General features: G+C 35.8%; 3 protein-coding genes and 1 pseudogene across 7 annotated transcripts; 2 read left to right on the top strand and 2 right to left on the bottom strand.

The window, feature by feature from the left end:
* Positions 1 to 8,266: 8,266 nt before the first annotated feature.
* On the top strand, positions 8,267 to 9,619 carry LOC144571848 (ADP-ribosylation factor-like; annotated as a pseudogene). Its single transcript, XR_013517599.1, has 4 exons — positions 8,267 to 8,561; positions 8,813 to 8,865; positions 8,985 to 9,098; positions 9,361 to 9,619. The product of XR_013517599.1 is annotated as an ADP-ribosylation factor-like (transcript).
* Positions 9,620 to 10,484: 865 nt separating this feature from the next.
* Positions 10,485 to 12,924, bottom strand: LOC144571844 (uncharacterized). Its single transcript, XM_078321226.1, has 3 exons — positions 12,054 to 12,924; positions 11,198 to 11,670; positions 10,485 to 10,885 (listed from the first exon to the last, which is right to left on the bottom strand). Exons 1-3 carry the CDS (start codon positions 12,666 to 12,668, stop codon positions 10,606 to 10,608), a joined length of 1,368 nt encoding a protein of 455 aa, XP_078177352.1. The 5' UTR covers positions 12,669 to 12,924; the 3' UTR covers positions 10,485 to 10,605.
* A 938-nt stretch (positions 12,925 to 13,862) lies between these two features.
* MOS4 (modifier of snc1,4) lies at positions 13,863 to 16,871 on the bottom strand. 3 transcript variants are annotated; one of them, XM_078321230.1, is made up of 8 exons: positions 16,602 to 16,871; positions 16,211 to 16,285; positions 15,602 to 15,780; positions 15,321 to 15,404; positions 15,044 to 15,113; positions 14,817 to 14,953; positions 14,606 to 14,661; positions 13,863 to 14,196 (listed from the first exon to the last, which is right to left on the bottom strand). In XM_078321230.1, exons 1-7 carry the CDS (start codon positions 16,764 to 16,766, stop codon positions 14,613 to 14,615), a joined length of 759 nt encoding a protein of 252 aa, XP_078177356.1. In that variant the 5' UTR covers positions 16,767 to 16,871; the 3' UTR covers positions 13,863 to 14,196; positions 14,606 to 14,612. The 3 variants fall into 3 exon arrangements, with proteins under 3 accessions (XP_078177356.1, XP_078177355.1, XP_078177357.1); XM_078321229.1 differs by having other exon boundaries at positions 13,863 to 14,191; XM_078321231.1 differs by having other exon boundaries at positions 13,965 to 14,191; positions 14,611 to 14,661.
* Positions 16,872 to 18,214: 1,343 nt separating this feature from the next.
* Positions 18,215 to 23,282, top strand: LOC144571845 (mediator of RNA polymerase II transcription subunit). 2 transcript variants are annotated; one of them, XM_078321227.1, is made up of 7 exons: positions 18,215 to 18,562; positions 18,993 to 19,158; positions 20,046 to 20,502; positions 20,686 to 20,745; positions 22,100 to 22,168; positions 22,571 to 22,614; positions 22,918 to 23,282. In XM_078321227.1, exons 1-7 carry the CDS (start codon positions 18,325 to 18,327, stop codon positions 23,060 to 23,062), a joined length of 1,179 nt encoding a protein of 392 aa, XP_078177353.1. In that variant the 5' UTR covers positions 18,215 to 18,324; the 3' UTR covers positions 23,063 to 23,282. The 2 variants fall into 2 exon arrangements, with proteins under 2 accessions (XP_078177353.1, XP_078177354.1); XM_078321228.1 differs by lacking the exon at positions 22,100 to 22,168 and having other exon boundaries at positions 18,217 to 18,562.
* Positions 23,283 to 23,584: the final 302 nt, after the last annotated feature.

Raw genomic sequence — 23,584 nt, 5'->3', positions numbered from 1 at the left:
CTTGTGTAATTGTAGAAAGGCTTGTGCACATGTAAAGCAAACAGCTTATCTTGCGACTCCTGAGCACATGGTTATTGACTTATTGTAACATGAAAAATGAAAGCACTTGCATGTTACATAATCCTTGTGCATGTTAATACGGTGGAACTTGCATGTTAGGGTTTCCAATAAACATAAAAGTACTGCTGAAGTGACTGCCTTGTGTCTTATAGAAAGCAACATTGAGTCTCGTATATTCTTCAGATATACCCGGCAACCAACAATATTTGTAACCAAAGTAGCAGGTTTTCTGCTAGTTCTGTAGTACTAGATCTGTATTATATGAGATGTAGTAGTTCTGAGTAATGCCACTCAGGATGCCACGGTAATTGTAGGTTATGATTTTTGTGAAAATTGTTTGTCATAATCTAGAGTTCTGAATAGTATCCAATTATCCATATAATAAATGGTTCGTGAACCTAAGATTGAGAGACTAATTTACATTTAATGACGAGTTTAGGCTTTGACCCGATTGAAACCTTGAGGTGATTTAGGTCGAAATTTTCATTTCTACCATATTCACAAAATAAATAAATCAAAACACCTCAATTTTACTTGTTGGCCTCTTGGCTAGGGCAGCCGGGGCAATTGGCAGCTTCCAGTCTCTGAGAACGTTTAATGGTTTGATAGTTTGGATAAAATGCAAATTCCCATCAACCAAAGGTGTTTTGGTTTATTTTTTTTAGGAAAAATTTCTAGTGTATCCATCAAAATTTTTAAAATAGCCAATATTCCCATCAAAACATTGAAATTCCTTATTTCCCCATTCTAAATTGAAATCCTTTCTTATTTCCCCATATATTGATTAATTCTGAAAATTTAAGTTAAATTTATAATTTTATTTTATTTTGAAATTTAACTTAAATTTTTATTATGGTTTAAATAAAAATTTCGGTGATTTAGGATTTAAATATTCCAGTAAAAATACCAAAAGGACTCGCTTGTTTTGATTAAACCTCTACACATCACTCACATCCAAGTATCCATATAACTAGAATCTCTGATATGTATTGGGGATTGCTCTTAAGTTTGAGTATGACTAGCATATATCAGTAGGGTTTGTTCTCATTATTGTACCAGTTGATTTCGTTTTGAATGTGAACCAGCTTAGTGAAGCCTCATGTGTGACTATTTGTGTACCAATTTCAAAGGTCCAATTATATTCTAATTCCGGATAATTATAATAACCGAAGGTATTTTCTAATGCTAGATCCAGATTTTTGTCCCTTTTAATTAAACAGATGCTTAAATTCGAGTCAAGCTTGTAAGAGTTAATTTACGGAGGAGTTATATATGACGGAATATGCTAGCATGCTATGTATAGCATAGAACCCCTCTATGCAACGGCTTGGATTTCAAGTTTTAAAAATCCTAACGGTCGATCCGAACCGTTCATCTTGTTCTCCATATTAATATGTGTTTGGAGACCAAATTTTACATTTTTTTAAAATTTTTTACTATTTCTTTAGATTTATTGAAAATCGCTGTTTTCAGCAAATCTGGACCATAAAAAAACAGCGATTTTCAATAAATCTAAAGAAATAGTAAAAAAATTTCAAAAAAATGTAAAATTTGGTCCCCAAACACATATTAATATGGAGAACAAGATGAACGGTTCGGATCGACCGTTAGGATTTTTAAAACTTGAAATCCAAGCCGTTGCATAGAGGGGGTCTATGCTATGCATAGCATGCTAGCATATTCCTATATATGGCCATGATTATTAACGATATGTCTATTCTATTATTAAGCACGTTGGGTGTCCGATCCGCCAACGGCTACGATCGAGAGATGAAACTTCGAATTTGATCTCAGCTCTCCAATTACATATTTTGTCTTCTTTTGATTAAATGCATCGGTTTTATGTATAGAAGTCTAAATTTAGTTAAAAACATACCCACCACATATGCTGTCACACGATACGTTACAATTAAAATTGCAGAAATTCTGAAATTTAGCGATATATTTATCTGTTTCCTTTTTTTTTTTTTTTTTCATATTTCTCCTCTTTAATTGAGAAGACTCCACCTTCAATTTTTTTTTTTTTTTTTGTTTCCTTACTTCTTCGTTTCTATACGGATCATTTTTTTTATTTTCTTATTTCTCTTTCTTTGTTTCTATATATATTGGTGTGGACAATTTAGAAGACTCCACCTTCAATTTTCTTATTTTTTTGTTTCCTTACTTCTTCGTTTCTATACGGATCATTTTTTTATTTCTCTTTCTTTGTTTCTATATATATTGGTGTGGACAATTTAGAATATATTTCCGATATAGAATATATCAATGTGTGTGTGTGTGTGTGTGTGTTCTAAATTGGAAACAAAGAATAATATAAATTGGAACGTGTGTGTGAATATATATTTTTCTTATAATATGTGTGTGTGTGTGTGTATCCTATACATACACACGATAACACTTTTTATTTATGTTTTTTTGATATCATATTATATGTTGATATTGAATTGTTGTATGATATTTGATATTAGATTCGAATCGAGCTATTATTTGATATCATTGGTACTTAAAAATAAAAAATCATCACATCATCAAATTGTTATCAGAGATCACGATTAAAGTTAATTAAAAATACAGAATCATATAAATTTTCTATTAACATGTGTTTTAATTTTTAGATAATTATTATTTTCATTGATATATTTGTTTCTTATAATATGTTCCCGTTGCAACGCACGGGTATGATACTAGTAAATAATAATCCAAGTAATTCTGAATTTTGCCTCTAGTCAATTATGTTGTTTTATGTGTTGTCAGATTACATAATTTACAATCAAACTAATTAGATAAGAGTATTGCTTAATTTATTCGAGAGTTTTATATTAAGAAATGCCTTCTTTGAGAAGGGAGGATTAGAAAAATCCTATTGATTGCTGCTCGATTATTAAAATTATAAATTGTTATGGAATTTGAGAGTTGAACTCCCACATTTCTTGTCAATTTTTTTTATAAATCGTTGTGAGCTTCTTTTTGAAAAACAATTATGTATGCATTGAAATGATCGATTTTTTTTAAAAATAGAACTAATTTTAGTTATTTTAATAGAACATGCACTATTGATTTGGATTTTATAAAAAAACACCTCCACCGATTTTAGAGATCGATGACCATTTTTTTTTTTTTTTAAGTTAAGAAACTCACCACTCTTCACATGTCTCTCTCTCCCTCCCATCCAACATTCAACTTCTATGAAAATCTGGCCTATAAACTCACCACTCTTCACATTTTTTTGGGTATGCTTTTAACCTCTATTACTCAAAATCCTGATTCCTGTAAATATTGAAACACACGTATCTAATTTAAGATACATTGTTGTCTATTTTTGTAGGAATTTGTGTAAACACATATAAAGATATATGAAAACATTTATATTCGCGCAAATATTTAGGAAGATAACAACCGTTGGAACTGGCCTCTATTTCAATAACAACGTTTCAAGGAGATTGTTCAAATGTTTTTTTTTTTTGTTTCTCTACTATACTTTTTTTTAATAACAAAAGATCAAAATTTAACGTGCGAAACTAAAATTATTATATGTAATATACATTGTTTTCTCTATTTGCACATAAAATTAACTTTTCTAATTTATTTAATTATGAATCAGTAAGTTAAGAAATTAATATTTAGAAATTATCCATCATTTTAGTGTAATTTTGCATGCCACTAATACTAATTAAAATAAAATAAAATGTCATAATATTTTACATGTGCATAAATATATATATATAGAGAGAGAGAGACTAATATGCTTTCGGTAGCATATGGGCCGAAGTGCTACCGGTCCAATTTTGAAATTTCAAAATCCAAAAAGTCGATCTGAACCATTCATCTTGTTCTCCATATTAATATGTGCTTGGAGACCAAATTTTACATTTTTCTGAATTTTTTTACTATTTATTAAGCCACTTTGAAAATTGTTGATCCAATGGTGGCTTAACAAAATAGTAAAATCAGAAGTCACCGTTGGATCAGTAATTTTCAAAGTGGCTTAATAAATAGTAAAAAATTCAGAAAAATGTAAAATTTGGTCTCCAAGCACATAATAATATGGAGAACAAGATGAACGGTTCAGATCGACTTTTTGGATTTTGAAATTTCAAATTTGGACCGGTAGCACTTCGGCCCATATGCAACCGAAAGCATATTAGTCACTCTCTCTCTCTATATATATAGAGAGAGAGAGTGTGGCTAATATCAAAATGTTTGCACCACGCCTCCCGTGCAACCAAGTTATTTTTCAATTTTTAAAGTCCAAATGATCGATCCGAACCGTTAGATGTGTTCTTCATATTAAAATGTGCTTGGAGACCAAATTTTACATTTTTTAGATTTTTTTTTACTATTTATTAAGCCACTTTGAAAATCGCGGATCCAACGGTAGCTTCTGATTTTACTGTTTGGTTAAGCCACCGTTGGATCGGCGATTTTCAAAGTGACTTAATAAATAGTAAAAAAAATTCCAAAAAATGTAAAATTTGGTATCCAAGCACATTTTAATATGGAGAACACATCTAACGGTTCGGATCGATCATTTGGACTTTAAAAATCAGAAAATGACTTGGTTGCACGGGAGACATAGTGCAAACGTTTTGATATTAGCCACACTCTCTCTATATATATAATATATAACAATTTAATTTTAACATTCAAGTTATTTAAATTTATAAAATTAAGGCATAATACAAATAAAATTAGAGACATCTATACGCTCCTGTTTTTAAATAGCATGTGCATTTATGTCAACCAGCACAAATTCATAACAGGCCTAGGTTGCTGCTTTCTCCAGTGCCATTGTATAAACCGTCACTCTGACATGGGCCGTCATTTCAAAAAGGCCCAATATCAGCATATTATCAAGGCCCAATTCTTTTACCTCAAAATTTAAAGTCTAGGGTTTTTGCCCGAGTGGTGATATATATTCACGGAAACAATAGCCAACGGCGCCGCTTTGATGCCGATTCTGGCTTCTCTTTCCTTGCTCTTTTGTTGTATGTTCTTAACATGTTTTTGTAATTTTAATTTTAATTTTATTACGCCTGATATTGCAATCGCTTGCTGGTTACATCAGATGCAGCAAGGGATCTATCGTTAGGCCAAACGAAAAGTCAGAACTCAAAAGTTCTCTACCTTTAGCTCCGATTTTCCTCGATTTCTTTAGGAAATGTTGGTGACAAGGTAGATACATTCCCAATTTCCCATTCCTTCTTTTGTAACCAATGTTCGAAATTACTCTAAAAAGATTTGAGATTTTCCCATTCCTTGATCAGCTATTTCTGAGACAAAATTTTGATTTTTTAATTTTCACCAATTGTATTGGGTTAGTATATTTTGTTCGGCTTACGATGATGTCGATCAAGGATAATTGCTTTACCAGACTAATGTTTAAACCACCAACATCTCCGAGGCAATTTTAATTCCAACCTTCGTACGCTGATCATCATTAAAATTTCTATTCATCTCAAATCACAATGTCTTATTTACCTGAACTATTGTTAAATATGCTCACAGAAACTTGCAAAGATTCCAATTTCGCAGGTGATACCGTGGAACTAAAAAATATTTTACTTGAATAAAGTCAGTTTCCATCATGCATATTTTCTTTAAAATGGAATTCTTTTATTTCTATATCTTTAAAATGGAATTCTTTTATTTGGTAAAAAAGAAACTAAAGCTACCTTTAGCTATAGTCTAGATCATGGTGATTTCTACAATTCTAAAGCTCTGTTTCATTGCATATGGATGTCATTGTTGAAAAAAGGGTATATGCTAGCAGGTATATTTTAAAATTTTCTATAGCGATCTAGATCAAAATCTTATCATAAATAAGTAATCAATCACACTCAATTAATGGATCACGCTACAGTTACACACATGGTCTAGTAAAGTGTTATTAGTCATATCTTTTCAATCGAGTGGTGCGTGAAATAGTTTTTTGTGCCTTAGTTTTCCTTGATTAAGTTTTAAAAATATGAAACCTTAAGCTTCGCACACTAAGGTGTTGTCGAGAACAACAGGAGATCAATGATAGTTGTTTAGATTCTCATGCCATTGCGAATTCGAAAGCTAACTCATTACTTTAAAGTATTTTGAATAGATCTTGTGTAGCACATCAACACGATTTCACACGCTTCTTAACAAATTCAAATCTCAACTCGAATCAATGAGATAAGGAGTGATCAAAATCTAAATCACACGGATCTAGATCAATCTCGAAAGAGGAGAGAGAGAGAGAGGCGGCAGCTGGCGGGTGCCCACACGGCGGCAGAGGGGAGGCTTGGCCCTAGGCGGCTCGGTGGCGTGCAAGCTCGGCGCGGGTGGAAGTTGACAGCTAGAGCACATGCACGGCGGACAGAAGGGTGGCGCGGGCTCCAACGCCAACCAAGCTCTACCCTCTAGAGTCGATCCGACAGCGGGCCTACTCGAGTTCGGTGGTGGCGCTATTAAAACGGGTGTGGCGGCTCTGCTTGTAGTTGCCCTTTCGCTTGCCCCTTGCTTGCTATTGATCTTGATCAATGGAAGAGAAAAAAGGAATGAACAATAAGTTTCTAGAAATGGATCTTGTCAAATGAATTGTGTTGGTTTAGCATGGAGGGATGTCCTTAAATATATTTTACGAATTACCTAAATGCTCTCATAAATATCTAGCTCTAAGTTGGATAGAAGAGACTCATTTAATAATTACATATTTTATTGGTCTAATGGATTAATGGTTTATTCAAAAATATATCCAAACCTTGCTTAAACTCCAAACAACTCCTCTCCCTCACATTTAGTTGACCAATCAAAAAACGTGTAGAGCAAATTTGATCCGAGTTTGACCCGGTCAAAATTCTTACCTCTTCACTAAAATGATCATATTTTTTGAATCGTAAGTCCAAATCGCGCATGCTATATATCCATGCGCTCGTATGATAATCCTCTATCTCATGATATCACCAGGTCAACCAAAATAACAGAATTAAATCATCTTACATAATCAAAACATCATTTGTACAACTGGTTACAAACTGCTTTCATTATGTCCTCATATATCTTATAGTGTTGAACATTATAATAATTTGTATTATTTAATTCGATGTGCATGTTGTTTCCAATATATTTGCACGGTGTCATAAACTTGTATGACATCTCGACCAAGGAATTTTATAGGTGTCACCGTCTTGGATCTGTATTATGTTGGCAATCTGGAACAACTAGTTTCCAGTTGATTAAGGTTAGCGTCTAGCAACACACAGTGACTATCTAATTATATAAACGATATGTAACATGACAGTATCATAGATCCAATATAGACAATGCATAACACTGCCAGTGTTGTTTCCAGCATCTCATGACTATCTATTAGATGAATGCGAGACATGATATTTGTCATTCTCGTTGTATCATCAATTATGTTTCTTGACACGTGAGTATTATATTATAATACATGATTGCGATTGGACAATCATGTTATGCACATATAATATAATCTCTATCACGAGGCCCAGAGATATTATAACTTACTCAGCATACACCAGGATGCGAATAAGAGATATTAGTCTTGTTAAGATATACGTATTACCCAACGCAAGTAGTGTACATAGAGAAGATGTCTTTATGGCCCCCTTTTACAGAGAGCGTTGGACACCAACTATTAATGTGCACTCCCTAAGCAGGCATACCATAGTCTGAAACATAAAACAATAACACCGTGAACCATCAATGACAAAACACAGGATCCATAGTGATGTTCATGTGTGGTCAAATCTGACGACATATAAATACTTATATGCATCTGTGACATTGAACCGGCAGCTAGTTTGAGTTGATATGTGTTAGTTGGATCAAAGCATTCAATCTTCACACTAGCCTCACATATAATCAGTGTTCCTTGCTGATTATCTTGGTCAGTGATATTTTAAAGTTCATCACTTTTATTATTTGATTGCTACATAATCTAAGCACTTAGATAAACCATAAGCAAGTCATCCATTAGCTTACCATTGAAGTTGAACCCCTACGATCGAACTACCAGCATCAATGAGTCTCTTTGCTGCAACTTTAGGCAACAAATTGACTATCGTCAATCAATCATATGAACAGAAAATACAAAAAAATAGTTTGTTCTAGAACACCTGACTCTATCAGTCATAGGGTCGGATTTTATTGCCTGAAAAATAATTGTTCACGTGATTTAAAGGCCTAAACATTTGTACGTAAAACCAATTGGATCAATACTGTTGCCTAGAAGACCTGCATTTTTGCTACAATTCCCATGCATACTAAATTTTGCATGTATGCATTTCAATTGTGGTTCAATGCTGTAATGTATCTCTTCATGTATAAACTTATTTTGACAAACAAGTGAGATAAGATGGGGTTGACATTTACCAAGCTGTTTAGTCGTCTCTTCCCAAAGAAAGAGTAGATGAGGATTCTGATGGTAGGTCTCGATGCAGCTGGTAAGACCACCATCCTTTACAAGCTCAAGCTCGGCGAGATCGTCACCACCATTCCTACTATTGGTAAGAATTATAATTATTTTTATTTGACTTTTGCCATGTGACTGAGGGTATTTTACAATATTGTTGTCAACAGACGAGAAATGAATTCTGTCAACTGATGCTAAAATGGGTAGAGGAAGATTTTTTTCACAACTGAGGATTCGGTGATGCTTCATGAGTATACTTGTTTTATTAAACTTTGTAATTGTGCATTTGTGCATTACAATTTAAAATATCCCTAAAATGCCATCGATGTGATGGTTTTTTTGCAGGATTTAATGTTGAGATTAGCTTCACTGTCTGGGATGTCGGGGGTCAGGACAAGGTACTAATTTTGCACTTGTTTGACCTTCATAATTCACAACATGTATTCTCATAATATTACTTTTCACATGCAAAATTTCATCAATATAATTAATTGCGACTTCTTTTTTCAAAATACAGATCATACCATTGTGGAGGCACTACTTAATTTCAGATTACCCAGGGCCTTATATTTGTGGTTGATAGCAATGATAGGGATCGTGTTGTTGAGGCCAGGGATGAACTCCACCGCATCGCATGTTCAATGAGGTATAAATTTTATGAGTTCTTAATTTGTGTTGCTTATACAGATTTCTAACATTTGCTTGAATTAATGAAGTTAGAACTGAGAAGTCCATATGGCCATGATGCATTATTAACTTGTGATGAACCTATTCATGAAAACCTAGCCCTGCCTTTTGGATCCTACCTATTAGCTTTAGGTACTGCAGCAGCCAGCAGCGACTGCGCTACTTGTGCTTGCTGATTCTAATTGTTAATTTTTGTTTCATTATTAAATAACAAAGGATGAGTTGAGGGATGCTGTACTGCTTGTATTTGCTAATAAGCAAGATTTACCGAATGCTATGAATACTGCTGAGATCACTGACAAGCTCGGTCTGCACTCCCTTCGTCAGAGCCACTGGTAGCTAAGCTATTCATTTTTTTTTTTTTAATTTCTTACTACATTTTGTTTTCACTGTGCTAAACTTATTGTTTTCTTTTTGTTTCCAGAGCACCTGTGCCACTACTGGAGAGGGACTTTGAGGGTCTCGACTGGCCCTCCAGCAACATTGCTAGCAACTTAGCAAGGTAATGTAACTTTTAGAGGTTCCTTCTCAAAAGTTTAATTCCTAGTCTTGTTCTGATGGCTGATGGCATTTTTTTTTTTTATAGAGCTAAGCGGATCGCCTAATTTGGAGTACATGACAATCTCCCTCGGAAGATTTTATGATTACAATTAGAGAAACATATGTTTATCTTGATTACATGACAATCTCCGCCTCGGAAGATTTTATGACAATCTCCGCTTCCTAAGTTTTGGTGACCGTTTTCACTTTGGGAAATTTGGAACGTTTTTCAGGATTTACTTATCTGGTACCTCTTTTAATGCAATTGATACAGAGTCTGACCAGTATAACATCAGTGACATTTCAATCTATATAATATTAATTTCAAAACTTATCGAATCGACTTCAAATAGTGAATCAAAACTGTTCAAACCGATCTACTTCATTAGTTGTGAGTTTACATGTAAAATTTATAACTTTTTAAATTTGTTTGGTATCAAATCAAGCGGTCAAATATGTGAGTTTTTAAGTTGATTTTAATAGATTCATTTTTCAACATTTTTACCGCTTGATTTGATACTAAAATAACTCAAAAATATAAAATTTTTGCATATAAACATATCACTCATAGAGTAAATTGGTTTGAATGGTTTAAATTAGTCGTTTGAAATCTATTCAATCAATTTTAAAGATAGTGTCATGTGACACCGATGTCATATTAGCCGGACTCATTGATACATTATATATTATCAAAACAGTAATTCAGTATGTTTCTTTTTCTGTGTTCGCGAAAAACATGGTAATTCAGTAATGCATAGTTCTTGAACTAAAAAATAAAAAATGGTAACCGTAAGTTTCCCAGCAAATGTTACCTCTATGCTCTGAGACAAAAAGGTAAAGTTGTCATTAATTAAAACAGTGACTCGGTCTAACATCATAACAAAATTACAAATAAAAGTGACATTTTTCGGCTAGATTAGATGTACATTTCTCTTCATATGAATACTTGGATAACTTCCCTCAAGTTTCCTGAGTTTCTCTACCTCCTTTCCTAGCAACCGGTTCCGCATCATGCTACCAACTGTACGCCATGCTAGCTTCATCTCCTCCCATGGAGGTCCTACTGTCATTTTCTTATTCAGATAACATTCAAAAGTTCTCTTTTGAACGTATGCATCGGCACACATCTCTGTTAGTGCTTCTTTTCCTGCATCGTCCATATAAAACACCTTGTGCAAAATATCCAAGAACCTGAAACAGAAATGATTTAGAATTGTCAATGAAAGTCAACAAACTACTATTATCTTCAGAGCATTGTTTAGTGTTTCTGGTAGTTTTCCTTGGACTATTGTTCATGTGTGTTATACATACTAGTAGACCAGGTCTGATATGAATGGTACCGACCAAATGTCTTGTCTATACTTTCGTCATTTCCACAACTTCTTTTAACACATCAATTAATTTAACACCTGGGTCATGCAATTAGTCACTAAACCGTTACCAGATTCTCCACCTGACAGCTATGGCTATCCTGGGTATTATGCGATCAGACGGTGATAGTACCTGAACATGCCCAAAAATTCATCATCCCATTTCTTCAAATACTCTCTCTTTAACCCTGCCTCGGTCACCTTCCCCTCCTCTCTCCACAACCTACCAATAGCCTCTCCACACAATCTACCAGATTTCGCTGCAAAATAGATCCCCTCCCCAGAACATTTTGTTACATACCCCGCCGCATCCCCCACCAATGCGACCCGACCAACTACCCGTCTTGGTCTTGGGTGCTCAGGTATTGGGTGCGCCTCGACCCGTATTACTGTACCACCAGCCAGCTTAGAACCAGCACGTGCATGGAGAGATGCTTGAAGAGACTTGATGGATGGCTTGGATGAGACAGTGCCAGTTCCAACAGCTACATGGTCGCATTTTGGGAAGACCCAGGCATAGAAGTCAGGTGATACATCAGATCCGAGGTACATCTCTGCGAGATCGGTGTAGTATGACATAGCTGAAGGAGGTAAGCGGATTCTTTCCTGGAAAGTAATGAATTACTGATTGATCATTTTGTATGTAATTGGTGTTAAAGAAAGATCTTATTTGATTCACAATTATAAGGATTTTCAAGATAATGAGGTTTCTACTAAATTCAAATTGATGTCAAGGAAATCAATAACTATACAAGAATATCAACATTCTCCAAATATTTCCACCATAAATCGCCAATATGAACAATAGGTTAAACTCAAAATCATACAGATCTTTGTTATTTCCGTATTTGAATTGCTAGAAGAAATTATTAACACGAATCATGGAAATTTTATTAAAATGTCGTCACTCATAGAACAAAGGAAATTTATTTTCACCAGTAGTAACTTAATGACACAAAATATTCCTCAAAAAGTAAAGCATATTTGACCTGAAAGGCTATAGCGGTAGCATACTCGCCAGCACCAATCTCCCGTGCAACCCTACTATTAGCACCATCAGCACCAACAATTACATCAGCTTCGATTGTCTGTATAGATCCTTCAGATGTATACCGTATAACATATGGCTCTTTGTCTGATCCTGGCACCTTAATCCCAGTCACTAAACCTGGCACAACCACCGCTCCCTTCTCCTTTGCACGCTCTCTCAAAAACGAGTCTAACACCTCTCTCCGAAGCATTGGTATGTAATGGCTGTCGGCCGACAGGTGACGTGAGAAGAGAGAGGGCAGGTTGGAGGGGGAGAGGAGCAAGAACTTGGACACGTGGCGGTCAATGAGGGAAGGGGGGAGGGAGAACTCTTCCATCATGCAAAGAGGGATGGCGCCACCGCATGGCTTTGATCCGGCGGGGTTTCGTTCGAAGAGAAATGTGGTGATGTTGGCATTGGCGAGGGATTCAGCTGCCGAGGCACCGGCTGGGCCGCCACCTATGACCGCGGCACGGAGCGGCCTTGAGGAGGCGGTAATGATGAGGTGGCGGCTGTAACAGGTTTTGGTTTTGGTTTTGGATGGGATGAGGAACGGGGAGGTGATGGAAGCCATGCCTATGCGGCTATGCGTTGTCTGGTGTGATCAATTGTTTAGATCTGTTTCATAGTTGCTTTGTTTGATTTCCATTTTCCAATTTTTGTGGTATCAAAAGGGGTTAGTGAGCTACTTGTATATTCTTTTATTTTCGATACTGTGTTCAGACTTCAGAGAGGTTGCTACTGGAAAACGGGCATGGCATTTCTTGGGTTTTGGTTTTTGGATTTGGCACTTAAGCCATGGAGCGTGAAAGCCTATTTAAATTAAAATAAACAAAGCTAGTTACTGCTCAATTTGATTCTGTTTGGGCAGATATTTTGTTGTAGAGTGCAAATTTAATAATGGGCATGATGTTGAGATGCCCTTGATTTTTACATATTGTTGCTCCCAGAGAGCAGTATAAATGTGGATCTACTGATCTATACCTTCGACTAATCATGTATTCGTGTTCGCCTTTCATACTCGGACATGTTTAATTATTTAATTCTCACTAATACTGAAAAAAAAAAGAAAAAAAAAAAAAAGCAAGCTTGTTAGTAGTGATTGTAAAGAGTCCGTGTTCCACCAGATACCTGAGATGCAATTTAAAATAATGAACGGTCCAAATTAATTCCAATCAAGTTAAACTCAATATGATGTCTATTGTGACTGTAGGGGGTGCTTTAAGGTTCGTGCCATGTTAAAAGAACGATCCAGATCTAACACTTACACCTCGGGTATCTGGAGTGATACGGATTCGATTGTAAAATGTGCAGGGTTAGAACTTAAGAAGTCCGCTTTGAGGAGTGTAAATGAGCCAAACTCCGAGCTGAAGTTTATCCTTAGTTTGGGTTTTGGAAAAAAAAATTAAATTATTTTCAGGAAATGCACTATGAATAAGCGATTTTTATATAAGAGGATGGTTTCATAGCCGGCTACATGTGGATTACTGGTTCTCCATTTTGAACTCTGAATTCAACTTATCGAGATTTTTAAAGTCAATTACTCAGAACTCAGAACTCAGAAGTAGTTTATACATCAACTTTGTTCCTTTTACTCCGAGGGACCTTTGAGAAATTCAGTTATTTTCAGCATGGTCATTTAAAATAAGGAGATTCCTGTTTTCGTTGGAAAACGTTGCTAAGGTTTCGTTCCTGATAGAATTTAAAAAAAAAAAAAAAATTATACAGAATTCACTGCATTCTTACCAATCCTATCCCGTATCCAGAATTGGGGAAAAGTCGCTGGAAACCGCAATGCTTCCAAGCTGTTAATTTGAAAGCAATCACATCTTTCAGAGTTCCGAGTTTGAAATTTTGATTCCTAGATGAATACTTAAGCATTAGTGCTACTATCAAAAGTGTTGGCAATCCCAACACCAGTCCACATAAGAACTTCAACACTACCGTTGGCAGTTCGCACTGATGAGATGCTACCTTCTGAAACTATTGCCAATCTAACATATTACATCAAATCTGTCATGAAAGAAAAGACCTAAGAGAAACTTCTCATCATACTGTAATGCTCGTCTGGAGGCTCAAACTCCTAGTTCAGATGTTCTGCACTATGCGAGAGTACAATGAAAAATTAGATAAATTAAAGTTTGAAGGTATGATGACAACAGAGCTAGTGTTAGGTGGCTTTACATCTAGCATTTATCTCTATAAAACGCTGATGTATTTTAACTTTTGTTTCATTAATATGAAACGGGCCTTTTAGCCTTTTCTCCAAAAACAAAAATTAAAGTTTGAAGGAAGAAAAAAGGGGTTCCTGGCATTTTTCAGTAGATCAATATTTTACAAAGCACATGTCATGCTTCATTGGTTTTTTCAAGCACCTCTTACATGCAGACAAGAGAAAAATGCATGTATTCATATACAAGATTGGTCTTTCAAGTAAGAGATGACAAAGTAGGTATTACTTCACAGGTCCCCATCGAATGAAATATTTTTGATAAATAAAATGTAATAAACCTTAAATTCACGAGGCTAGAGATGAATTTTGCATAATAGCATCCAAATCCAGACCACTGCATCAGAAAATAAGAGAGAGAGAGAGAGAGGGAGGGAGGGAGAGAGTTAATAAATACTGCATCACAAAATTAACCAAATACAAAGAATGTTTTTTTTCTTGTGTGTGTGTGTGTGTGTGAGAGAGAGAGAGAGAGAGAGAGAGAGAGAGTACTGCAATTGCTTAGCTCCGAGTTTTATTCTATCTATATGATACTCAAGCTCAGAGCAAGCGGCATGAATAGCTGCATTCTTCTCACAAAGCTCCTTCCACTCGGCCGTCAATGCATTAAGACGAGCACCAGCATTTTGCTATTTGTTGCATTTAACTAAAATTAGTCCCAATGAGCACAAAACATGCAGTTACTAGGACATGACTGAGATTATAAATAAAGGTCGTACTTGATGAAACTTCCTCTCGCGGTTCACAACCTCAATCTCTTGATCATATTCTTGTGCCATCTTTTGCATCCTGTTAATACCAGTACAAGTACCAATAAAAATATTGAAAACGGATATCAATACATCCCAGTTATTAAACCCATTTATTCCTTTCAAGATTTATCATGACTGGTACATGGTTGAGATTCAAGGCATGGAAAAAGGTTTCAGAATGCCAACTTTTCTGATGGCTCAAACCAACCTGAAAGCAAAAAAATTCAAAGAAGTAACAATTAACCTAGATAAGAAAGACTCCATTTGCTTGATCTCCTGTTTCCAGACTTCACCACTATACTTGAGCATCAGCTCCAAATTCTCTATCCTGAAATAATCAGCATTAGTTGTCTGTTTGGGATCAATCCACTGAAGCTTAGGCAGATTTGTAACACTGGAGCTTAATTACAATTTAAATATAAAATTTATATAAACAAGAAAAAAAAAATATCATTGTCAAGTAACTTCCTAAAATATGTCATATGTCAGCTATAATAGGAGGTTAAGGAACAAAAAAATATGTACCTTATAACTTGATGCTGAAGGAGGCTCTGTGCATTTTTCAAGGCCTGCCTCCAGGCAGCCACATCATTTCTCTTGGTAGGAGGAGGAGGCTCAGCTGAGTTGTACCGGGAGATGTCTAATGTCACTGGTGGCCTGCCAGCTCTGACCCTTTCATACTCTTTTGCAAGCATAGGATGATCCTGTAGTAGAAATCAATAGATATTTCAAAATGGTTAAGTAGAATTTAGCACTGCATTTAAGCTAGCAGTATGTTCACTAATAATGTACCTTCACGAAAGGCACTAAACCTGCATGATATCAATAGAGGGCCTTAAGTCATTTACTTTTTCTTTTCCAGATTGGAAGATCTCAATTAAAGGCAATTTGTACTTAATCAGCATGGTTTTGGTACTCAGCAATATACATTGATATGAATACAAGGCCACAAGTAATGGTGCTCGGCAATGGAGTACCTGAAGTGTAATTTACTGGTATGTGCTATAGTAACACTGGAAGAAGAAAAATATGAGAACTTCCCCTTCCATTTCATTTACTGAAAATCTCTAACAAATATAATACATGGGAGTAATTGGAAAAAAAAAAAAAAAAACATGAGAGATTTATTTTCACCTCAAAATTGACTTCAGGCAATGGAGGCAGATCATGGAGGAAATCAGAAGGCTTCTTCTTGCTTTTCTTCATCTCCTGGAAAATGAAGAAAGAAGTAGCTAATTATCATACAGAATACTTAGCCAGCTAATACCACATGTGTGGGTGAAGAAAAGAGGTGCTTCAATACATCCGCCCAAATACAAATACCAGATGCTTTTATATCATTCCAAGGGTCACTCAATACAGGACTATAAAAAAGAGCAAGGGGATTCATTAGCCAAAAGAGAAAAAAAAAAAAAAATGAAAATAACAAAATGGAATAATTGATTCGTGAGTAAACTTATTTGATGGTTGAGCCCATAGACGTAGAAAACTACTAAATAGTAATTAACATGGGCTTTGACCGTACCTCCTCGACAAGGCGATCGACCTCGGCCTTGACCCTAGGGTTACCATAGTCGTCATCAATGTACGGAAGCGCATCCACCAACTCCGCGTCCGGCGCCTCCCTCCACCTCTCATGACCCGCCGCGCTCGGCGGCGCATCCAGCATCAAGACCTCCCTGCCTGCCATATTTCGCGACTTTTGACGGAGGCGTAGGTGTGGAGCTCGAGCAGTGAGCAGAAGACAAGGAAGAGAGTGCTTGTGATGGCCTGATGGGTATAAACGGGCCGAAAACAGATAAATGATACAAATACGAATCGGTTATTAAACAGATCATATGAATATAAATACGGATCTAATTCCAATTTTCAACTATCGTGGAGAACAAAAAAAAAAAAAAATTAAAGTCAAACTTATGACGTTGGTACAAAATATATAACAAAAAAATAATTACCAACATAACTATGTCTTCAATCGTCGCCGAGCTCCAACGACGATCGGATCTACTCACCGTCGCATTTCGATCGAGATGGGAACTCTACGCTCCGAACTCCGACAATACCGCACTCTTGGGTCCAATCGACTCCGCTCGGCTTTGATCCCTCCCCTCTCGTTCCATAACCGGATCCGCTTGTTCGATTGTCGTCACGCTCCGACGACGACCAAATCTATTCACTGTCGTGCTTCGATCGAGATGAGACTCTACATTCCGAGCTCCGACGATATTACACTCTCGACTCCGGTCCCTTCCCTCTCTCTCATTCTCCTCTTCGCTCGAGGATGTAGTAACGAGAGAAAGGGGAGGGTGTTGTGTCGAAAATGAGGCCTACAAGGAGTGAAAATAATGGAGTTGGATGGAGAAATGTGGAGATCATGATATCCATACTAAAATATGCTTGGGAATCAAATTTTATAATTTTTGAAACTTTTGACTATTTTTTAAGATAGATACAAAATCACTGTTTTTGAACAGTTAAAAAGCAGTAATTTTGTATCTGTCAATAAAGATAGTAAATTTCTTTTTTTAAAAATGATTAAAAATTTGATATTCAAACATAGGATCAAAAATTTGAAATTTAAAAATAAAAATTTAAAATGTGAAGTATAATAATTTATGAAAACATAAAGTATGAGAACTCTCCTCATAAAAAAATAATAGGCTACCTTAGATGTGATCATGTGAACATAAAATATTTGCTAAACTGCAGTTTTATGAAAAACCGCGTAAAGGAAAAAAAAACATCAGAGAATATGCAATTACTTGTTTGAAATAATAATATCTGGTTCTATGGTTAGTTCAGTAGAGCTAAAACTAAGGTCATTTTGAGTTACTACTTTAGAAACTTTCACAGAAGCTGTAAGAGAATTTGAATACAACCAACTCTTAAGTATCCACTTTCTCACTACGCAGCCTTGGAGGTAGAAAACTAAAAACCTTCCAAATCCTCTAAGGTAACAGAATTTTTATGTTTAGATCCATATCATATTATCCGATCAGAATTCGCACGGATATTGAAGGATACCGTGCATTCTACCTCGGATCAGATTGGTCCGGATTCTGATCGGACGGTTTTTATCTAAACAGATAAATTTTGTTACCTCAGACTCAGAGAATGTGGACTCATACTAAAAATGCACTGAATTTCTCAACTCTCTACTCTTTCCCTTTCCCTTTTCCCTCCCGCTCGCTGAAAACCCTCCAACAGACAGCAAAAACAACACCCTAAAATCGCAAAAAACGATCTGGATGGAGCCACCGCAACTGGCTGGACCCGGTGATGCGCCGCCGAAGCAGGTGGCTCAGGCGATGGATAGGCTCGGCCACGCCGCGCGGCTCATCGCCGAGATCCGGCTTGGTGCGGACCGTATTCTCGAAGCGCTCCTTGTCTCAAACGAGACGCCGCGTCTTTCCGAGAAGGCTGCTGAGCTCACACTCGCCGAGGAAGAGGCCATGAGTCGCCACTTCGTTGATCTCCGTGCAGTTGGTACATTTCAAATATCTTTTAGGGTTTTTTTTTCTATTCCACCTTTTTGCATTTTACACTGAAATTTATTATTTTTTGTAGTTATGCATTCCTCTTGCTTTTCTAGTCAAGTCAGATGAGAACTTTTAAATGCAGGCACAGCATATAAAATTTGTAACAGTGAACGCATATTTAGGCAATTGCATATAGAGAGGTGCATAAGGATTTCATTCTTTTCTGGAATTAGCTGCATTTGATGAATTTTATTTTAATTTGGATTCAAAGGGGTCATTGATGTGCCAATTTGTTGTTGCTTCATCTGTGTATGGATATCTACCTGGGTTTTTATCTGTTTACCATTAATTTACACCCCCATCTATCCCTCAGACAAAAGAAGAGAGATAATAGTATGAAACCTTAAACTAAAATCACCTCAAATATTTTCTCTTAGGAAGGCAGCTTGAAGAGTCGGGTGTGCTAACTGGTGCTCTAAGGTCAAAAGGAAACTCATGGGGTCTTCACATGCCTCTTGTTTGTCCTGATGGCGCTGTTGTGGCATATGCCTGGAAGCGCCAGCTGGCTGGCCAGGCTGGTGCCTCTGCTGTTGATAGAGCCAGGTGCAACAGCAATTTTAGTTCTTACTGATTTTGTGTTATCAGATTGATCTTGTAATGAACTGTACCAGTACAGATATATGTATTGTTGTTAGCCTAATATCCCTTTCTGTTTATCATTGATGTATTTGATGGTCGGCATCAGTACCGTGTCTGATGTTACACAAGTTAGAATTTGCGTAAAGTTTTTCTATGTGGAATTCGGTTGAGGGAAAACTCGATTTAGGTCAGAATCTTATGTGAATGCAATCCAATAAGAATCCACCTCATACACACAAACACAGGAAAATAGAAAACTGATGAAGGTTAACCTATTTTATCTTCTGCACAACTATTAAATTGTTCTGTTTTTTATGCCTCCACTTTTTAAGCATCTAAAACTCAATTAACAGAATAAAGCTGTCAGACATGATCAATATGTCTAAAATGCATGCAAAACTTGGAAGCCTTTCAGCTTTATTTTAAATGGCACGAAGAGCATGGAAAAGCAACACACATGATTCATCCATATTAGTGTGTATTTACAAGTATCTTGATGCCTATGTAAGAGAGCCAAATTCCATAATCCTTTACATGCATATAGTGAAAATAATATATATTTTACCTTGTACCTTTATTATTAAAACACTTTCACTTTTATTTTTATTACTACTTATATTTATTTTGTGATTGTGATTGGATTTCATTTCTGGCCTACCCCAACTTGTTTGGGACTAAAGGCTTGGTTGTTTGTTCAGGTTTTAAATTCTCAGTAGTTCAAAATTATAAATTGGAGGGATATGAGGCACCAACGATGGGGCCTTTGAGTGCCCTCTTGTTAATATGTTCACAAAGCCATGAACCTTTAATATTCATCTCAGTTCTTAAAGGATATATCTACACATTTTCAGATTAGCTCTTAAAGCATTCACTGATCAGAAGAGGCGCTTCTTCCCTCATTTAGAAGACGATCTGATCGACCTCTCCCATAACGACACCATCAAAATTCCCCCAACAAAACAACCCCGTCTTTCACAGAGACCAACCCAAAACCCTAATATTGATTCCTCTGAACAGAAATCCACACTAGCTGACATACTAAAGAGCATAGAAACTGAGGCTCCAGGCGTCACCACCTCCACATATCAACGGCTCGAATGGTCAAAACGAGCTGAGTCCTTGTCTTCTGTTATGAATGATAACTCGCTGGATCAGCCTAAGGTGCCAAATTTGTCTAAGTTGAGTAGCAATTTCAATAATGTGGCGGTAATTGAATTGGTGGCTTCTGGTGTATTTAGGGTCTTAGTGTCGCTTCATCCTGCTGGGTCAACAGATCCTGATGCTGTGGCTTTCTTCTCTCCTAATGAGGTGAGGAAACCAAACAGTACAGTAGCAAACAGATTTAATATATTAATAATAGGATTTCACTCTTATTTGTAACTTCTTATGTTATAATGTTATGGTGGAACAGGAATTTAGGGTTCTCCTTCTTGTACCTCTTTCTTTCTTTTTCATTGAATTAGAGATAGATTATTTCTTTTTATTTCTTAGGGAGGAAGCTACTTGCATTCAAGAGGCTTGTCAGTTCATCATGTTTTCAAGCATGTCACGGTAAGTTGAATCTACAACTAGATTTGTGTTTTGTTCATGTCTAATGTTACGTTAGATGCCGAACTGAGAGCAAACTTATGTCAGAACATAAAACATACTGTACCGGTTAGCACTTTAGTGATAAACTGTTGGGCGATTGGTCATTTCAGGTCCTTTGGATTGTGTAAGGTTTTGCTGTTGGGTCATTGGTCATTTTCAGGTTTTGGTCATTTCCAATGTATTGGGTTGTTAAGATTCAGGAGGTCAGCTTCTTGAGTCATGTTCAAGTCCTAGCAGGTTTTGTTGTGCTTTTATCTAACAAAAGTTATTAGGGAGTAACGGTATCATGTAATTCAGGATTGGTTCAACTATCAGATCAAATGGGTTGAGATTTTGGGTCAGATCAGGCTCCGATTTTGGCTCGTATTTTTAGGGTGATAGATCGGTGGGTTTCCAATCCATCCAGGTTTTGGGTTGCTCGCATTTGGTTTGGGTTCGGTGCATGTAATTCATAACTCATAACTGATAGGTCATTTAGGTTGGTTTTAGGTTTGGGTTACTTGTTTTTATTAGTGCCTTGGTTTGTGGTGGTTAATTGTGCCCTTGTTTATGCATTTGACCAATTTGTTGAGGAAACTTTATGTTAAACTAGTATCGTGCCCATGCGTTGAAACGGGAATATATTACTGGATTTAATAGTATGTGAAGAGAAATTGTGAAATGCATATTGGTAGCAAGCAACAAATTAAGAGACTGTGAAAGCATATTAGTAGCTCTAATAAAAACTATTTCTCCTCTTCACACATGAAAAATCGATTTTCTCTACAAATTCGGAAAGATTGAATAATTTCTATTTTCATTGTTGAAAATATAGAGGACATAATTTAATTGCAAAGAATCGGAGAAATAAGGAAATAATTGAATTGCATGAATCAAATATAGCTATAAGGAGAAATAAGGAAATAGATCGTTAGGGATACATTCAATTTTAATTGTGACAACCATGTAGCAGTCTGTGTGGTGAGTATGATTTTAACTAAATTTAGACTTCTATACATAATATAGATGTATTTAATAAAAAAAAACAAATTATGTAATTGGAGAGCTAATATTTAATTTGAAAATTCATCTTTCAATCTCAGCCGTTGACGGATCATGACAACTACGTGCATAATATAAGAATGGAGATAAGAGCAAAATCACAAAACCAATAAAATCAATTAACACAAATCATCTCATGCGTATTATATTTCTTCGTGTGAAATGAAAGTAACAAGGACACATGATGTTTAATTATCTCTGGTAGGTCTCCATCGTTAAGCCTTGTAGGTAGCTTATTTATTGCACCTGTTGTTTTGTTTTGTTTTATTTGTAGGAATATGCTGACAAGGCCTTGCAATATTTCCTCAGTGTAGACCCAAACAAGGCTCTTTCTCATCTTTTGGTATTGTACTGCAACTAATATTCTATTGTCATAGTCCTATAGTTTATTATTTGCTACATTTTCCGTTAGTTAATCAGATTAAAATATCATGTCACCTGAAAAAGAAGAAATTTTCATCTGCTACCTCAGAAACTGCCCTTCCTAATTTAATAAAAATGCAAATGCTCCTTTTTTTGTTATCCTCGTGCGTAATAAACACTTGATAAAAAAACTCATAGTTTCAATATTCTCAAGTAATTGAGGAAGGGTATGCATGTGGACATGATGTTTTGTCAACGTTTGCATGATATCCTGTTCTTGTAGTGTTTGTATTCATTATATCTGTAAGTTCTGCAGGAGCACTTGTGAAATTGCTTGTAGTTTGTCTTAACTAATAGTACCAATTTTACATTTTGTTTGCAGAGTTGGATCTGTAGCCACCAAACCTTATTTACGAAAGCTTGCAGGTGAGACTGCTCTCTTTTGTAGAGTACCTAAATGCCATTGTTTGTGAATACTGGTGGTTAGCAAGATGTGTATGTCTTTCTGCTAACTATATTACCAGGAGATCCCTGTAATTAGATACTATGCTTACCTTTGCTATATGTTCATTAAAGATTTAACCCATAACTTATATTGCTTAAACAATTGTTATCATCCATTAAAAAACCTAAAATTGGAATAAAGAACACAATTAATCATATATCAAATACCTCTGCACGTGCCTTATTGTGCTGTTATGTAATTATATATTTTTGGAACAAGTGCAGTAAATGCAGTAAGCTGTTAATGATGGATAAATCTCTAGCTATATTATTGCCACCAGTTCACCGCTCTTATATGCTGACTTCTAAGGGACATGATCAAGATTTTGCAACTTCTTACCACATCGGATGCTCCTCTTATGATGTCTAATGTTTGTCACTGCTGGGATTTTATTTGTTTTTGGTTTATTGCTATCAGCAGATACATGACTTTTGGTGATTGGAGTATCAGCTTCAGGTTTACAAATTAACAAATTGTTAGTCTTTGCTTGTGTACTGAAATTTACAATGCTTTTTATGTACATTAGTGATCTATGGTGTAAGATGTCATACAACCTGCTGCTTTAGGTCTCATTCAATTTTCCCATGTATATGAAACTCCTCTAAGCTCCAAAATCTCTAAGCTCTATGGTGTTAGTCTTTGCTTGGTTACACCTTGTTTGGATGGAGAGTAGAGAAAAGGAGGGAATTGAAAGAAAAGAAAACTTTATGTCAAATTGTGTTTGGTTGACAAAATTATGTTAAGGAGGTGAAAGGTTTAACTTGGTTTAACTTTGTATCATTGTAATTAATATAATCTCTCCCAATTTGATGTGTAATGGATGAAAAGAAATTTTGTTGTAAATATTTTTAGAAATTCTCATACAAATTTTGTCTTACCTATATCTTATAT

Source organism: Carex rostrata, chromosome 19 (genome assembly GCF_964058835.1).
Source record: "Carex rostrata chromosome 19, lpCarRost1.2, whole genome shotgun sequence".
Classification (NCBI taxonomy): domain Eukaryota; kingdom Viridiplantae; phylum Streptophyta; class Magnoliopsida; order Poales; family Cyperaceae; genus Carex; species Carex rostrata.
The sequence above is the reverse complement of the archived record's forward strand: the minus strand, read 5'-3'. Positions and strand labels throughout refer to the sequence as shown.

Coding starts and splice junctions, on each gene's coding strand:
- LOC144571844 (XM_078321226.1), bottom strand. CDS start 12,668: ATGGCTTCCATCACCTCCCCGTTCCTCATCCCATCCAAAACCAAAACC. Junction 11,671..12,053: donor CTACCGCTATAGCCTTTCAG/GTCAAATATGCT, acceptor ATTACTTTCCAG/GAAAGAATCCGCTTACCTCC. Junction 10,886..11,197: donor GAATTTTTGGGCATGTTCAG/GTACTATCACCG, acceptor TTTCTGTTTCAG/GTTCTTGGATATTTTGCACA.
- MOS4 (XM_078321230.1), bottom strand. CDS start 16,766: ATGGCAGGCAGGGAGGTCTTGATGCTGGATGCGCCGCCGAGCGCGGCG. Junction 15,781..16,210: donor TGCCTGAAGTCAATTTTGAG/GTGAAAATAAAT, acceptor TTTCTACTACAG/GATCATCCTATGCTTGCAAA. Junction 15,405..15,601: donor CTTCAGCATCAAGTTATAAG/GTACATATTTTT, acceptor TGATTATTTCAG/GATAGAGAATTTGGAGCTGA.
- LOC144571845 (XM_078321227.1), top strand. CDS start 18,325: ATGGAGCCACCGCAACTGGCTGGACCCGGTGATGCGCCGCCGAAGCAG. Junction 18,563..18,992: donor CGTTGATCTCCGTGCAGTTG/GTACATTTCAAA, acceptor ATTTTCTCTTAG/GAAGGCAGCTTGAAGAGTCG. Junction 19,159..20,045: donor TCTGCTGTTGATAGAGCCAG/GTGCAACAGCAA, acceptor ACACATTTTCAG/ATTAGCTCTTAAAGCATTCA.